Below are 2,532 nucleotides of genomic sequence, written 5' to 3' on the forward strand. Positions count from 1 at the left end.
GTCCAAGATTATCTTCTGTGTCTGTGTTAATTGGTTTCCCTTTTCTTTGTTGAAGAGGGTCTGTGCAATCCTTCTGCCTAGTCCGCCATCTTGCCCCGCCCCCCCATCATTGTCTTCTTAATAGCATGACGTTGTAAATTAATGCCTTTAAAAGAAATAAATAGTTGATGACAGTTTCTGAATTTAGTACATTTGGTTCTGTGTTAACAATACAAGAAACCTGGAATATAAACGCTTATCCAAAAAATAGCCCATTAGTTAGAGAAGCACAATTACATAGTGTTTACTCAATATACATTGATTAGGAGCTACTCTCTGGAAGGCTTTCAGCTGGGCAAACTCTACAATCATACAAAAATAAAAATATAATTTATAATCTAGTATTGAAGTAGTAAACTTAAAAGGGCTTCTAAACATTAATGCTTTTCTCACTTTTCTAGGTATCTCTAAAATTCTCCCAAATGTGATAAATTCTCTTGACTTCTGGTCTTTCAAGATGGAAAACCTCATGGAGTTTACTGAAATTCCTCTGGAAGAATGGGAGGGATTTGACAAAAAAATTGATGAAATGAAATCTCAGTTGGATACATTGTTAAACATTATTGTACCACAGCAAATGGAGATGGATTCAGGCTCGTAAGTATAAACCCCTTTTCATAGTTCTCTTTGTTTTTAGTGAAAATTTTTCAAAAGTTTTATCAAGATACAATTTATAACCTGCACACCAATGTTCATTACAGTACTATCTCCAATAGCAAAAGTGGAAACAACCTAAATGTCCATCAGTAGATGAATGGATAAACAAAATGTGATATATCCATTCAGTGGAATATTACTCAACCATAAAAAGAAATGAAGTTCTGATACATGCCACAGTGTGGATGCACCTTAAAAACATTATGCTGAGTAAAATAAGTCAATCACAAAAGGACAAATACTTTATGATCTCGCTTATATGAAATAGACAAATATATAGAAACCAAAGCTTATTAGTGGTTAGTAGAGGTGGTAGGGAGGGGAAAAGGGAAGTTAATATATAGGGAGCACAGAGGTTATGTTAATGATGGTGGGATAATTTGGAAAATTATATTGACAGTGGTTATACAACATGAAGAATATTATCAATGTCACTGAATTATACAGGTAAAATTTGTTGAATTGGCAGATATTTTGTGTATATTTATAAAAATGTTATATACCACAATTTAATAAAGAAAATATAATTCACATAGCATATTACTCATCAACTTAAAATATACATTGATTTTTAGCAAGTTCACAGATATGTGCAGGTATCACCATAGTCAATTTTAGAACATTTTCATCACCTCAAAAAAGAAAACTGAACCCTGTAAGCTATCATCCCCCATCCTCCCATCTCCTACCCAGCCTTAAGTAACCACCAATCTACTTTCTGTCTTTATAGATTTCCTTTCTCTGGACATTTCATATTAAAGAAATCATATAATACGTGTTTTTTGTTTTTGTTTATTTTTTGTGTGTGACTGGCTTCTTTCACTCAACTTATTACTTTCAGAATCTATGTAGCATTAATCAGTATTTCATTCCTTTTTTTTTCTTTTGTTGTGATTTAGATGTAAGTTTACAAAGCACATTCATTTTCCATGTAGCAGTTTCACATTTTGTTTCATGACATTGACTGCAATCCCCATAATTCAGCAGCTCTCTCTCTACTTCTTCCTTATGGTTACCTTTTACGTGTGTCATTCTTTCTTATGCAGCCCTGCCCTCCGAGCTGTCTCCCTGTGCAAGTACTGCCCTTCTGATCTCCTATGACTGATTATTCTAAGGAGTATACCTATCTGGGGGAGCTCTGGTAGCAAGTGCCTAAGGCACTTGACTGCTAACCAGAAGGCTGGTGGTTCAAACCCACCAGCCAGTCCTCAGAAGGAAGATTGGGCAATCCTACTTCTGTAGTGATACTGCCTTGGAAACCCAAGGAGGGGTCACTATGAGTTGGGGCCAACTAGACAGCACATAACAACAACAACAACATACCTATCTGGTGTAAATGTTCACCTTATATGCCTATCTAATGTTTGGCTGGAAACTATGGGAATGAGTTCAATTCCAGACCTGAAGGGTGACTAGGGGCCACAGTCTTTGGGGTCTCACCAGTCTGTATCAGACCAGTAAACCTGGTCTTTTTTATGATTTTGAGTTTTGTGCCACATTTTTTTTCCCACTCTATCCAGGATGTCCTGCACTGATCTCTTTCTGAGTGGTTGACAATGGTAGTTGGGCACCATCTAGTTCTTCTGGTTTCATGGTCATGTAGGCTGAGGTTCACATGTTCTACTAGGCCCCTGGACTAATTGTGTCCATGCTTCATTGGTCTTCTTCATTCATTTTTGTTCTAGGTGAGGAGAGAGCAATTGTTGCATTTAGATGACTGCTTGCAAGCTTTTAAGACCACAGTTGCTATTCACCAAAGTAGGATGCAGAACAATGTTTTTGTGTAGTATGTTATGTCGATTGAGCTTGATGTCCTCTGTGACCATGGTCCCAAGC

At 36.7% G+C, this 2,532-nt stretch overlaps 1 protein-coding gene across 1 annotated transcript in view; it reads left to right on the plus strand.

Annotated features, from left to right (window-relative positions):
- The window catches only part of AXDND1 (axonemal dynein light chain domain containing 1), a gene marked incomplete at its 3' end in the record, with an annotated part of 381,147 nt that overhangs the window by 303,751 nt on the left and 74,864 nt on the right, over positions 1-2,532 (plus strand). Inside the window, 1 exon segment of the mRNA XM_007937629.1 lies at positions 441-636. Within this exon segment, the coding sequence (XP_007935820.1) occupies positions 441-636 (196 nt within the window).

This window comes from Orycteropus afer, unplaced genomic scaffold (assembly GCF_000298275.1).
Source record: "Orycteropus afer afer isolate SDZICR_OR568_19922 unplaced genomic scaffold, OryAfe1.0 scaffold00043, whole genome shotgun sequence".
Taxonomy (NCBI): domain Eukaryota; kingdom Metazoa; phylum Chordata; class Mammalia; order Tubulidentata; family Orycteropodidae; genus Orycteropus; species Orycteropus afer.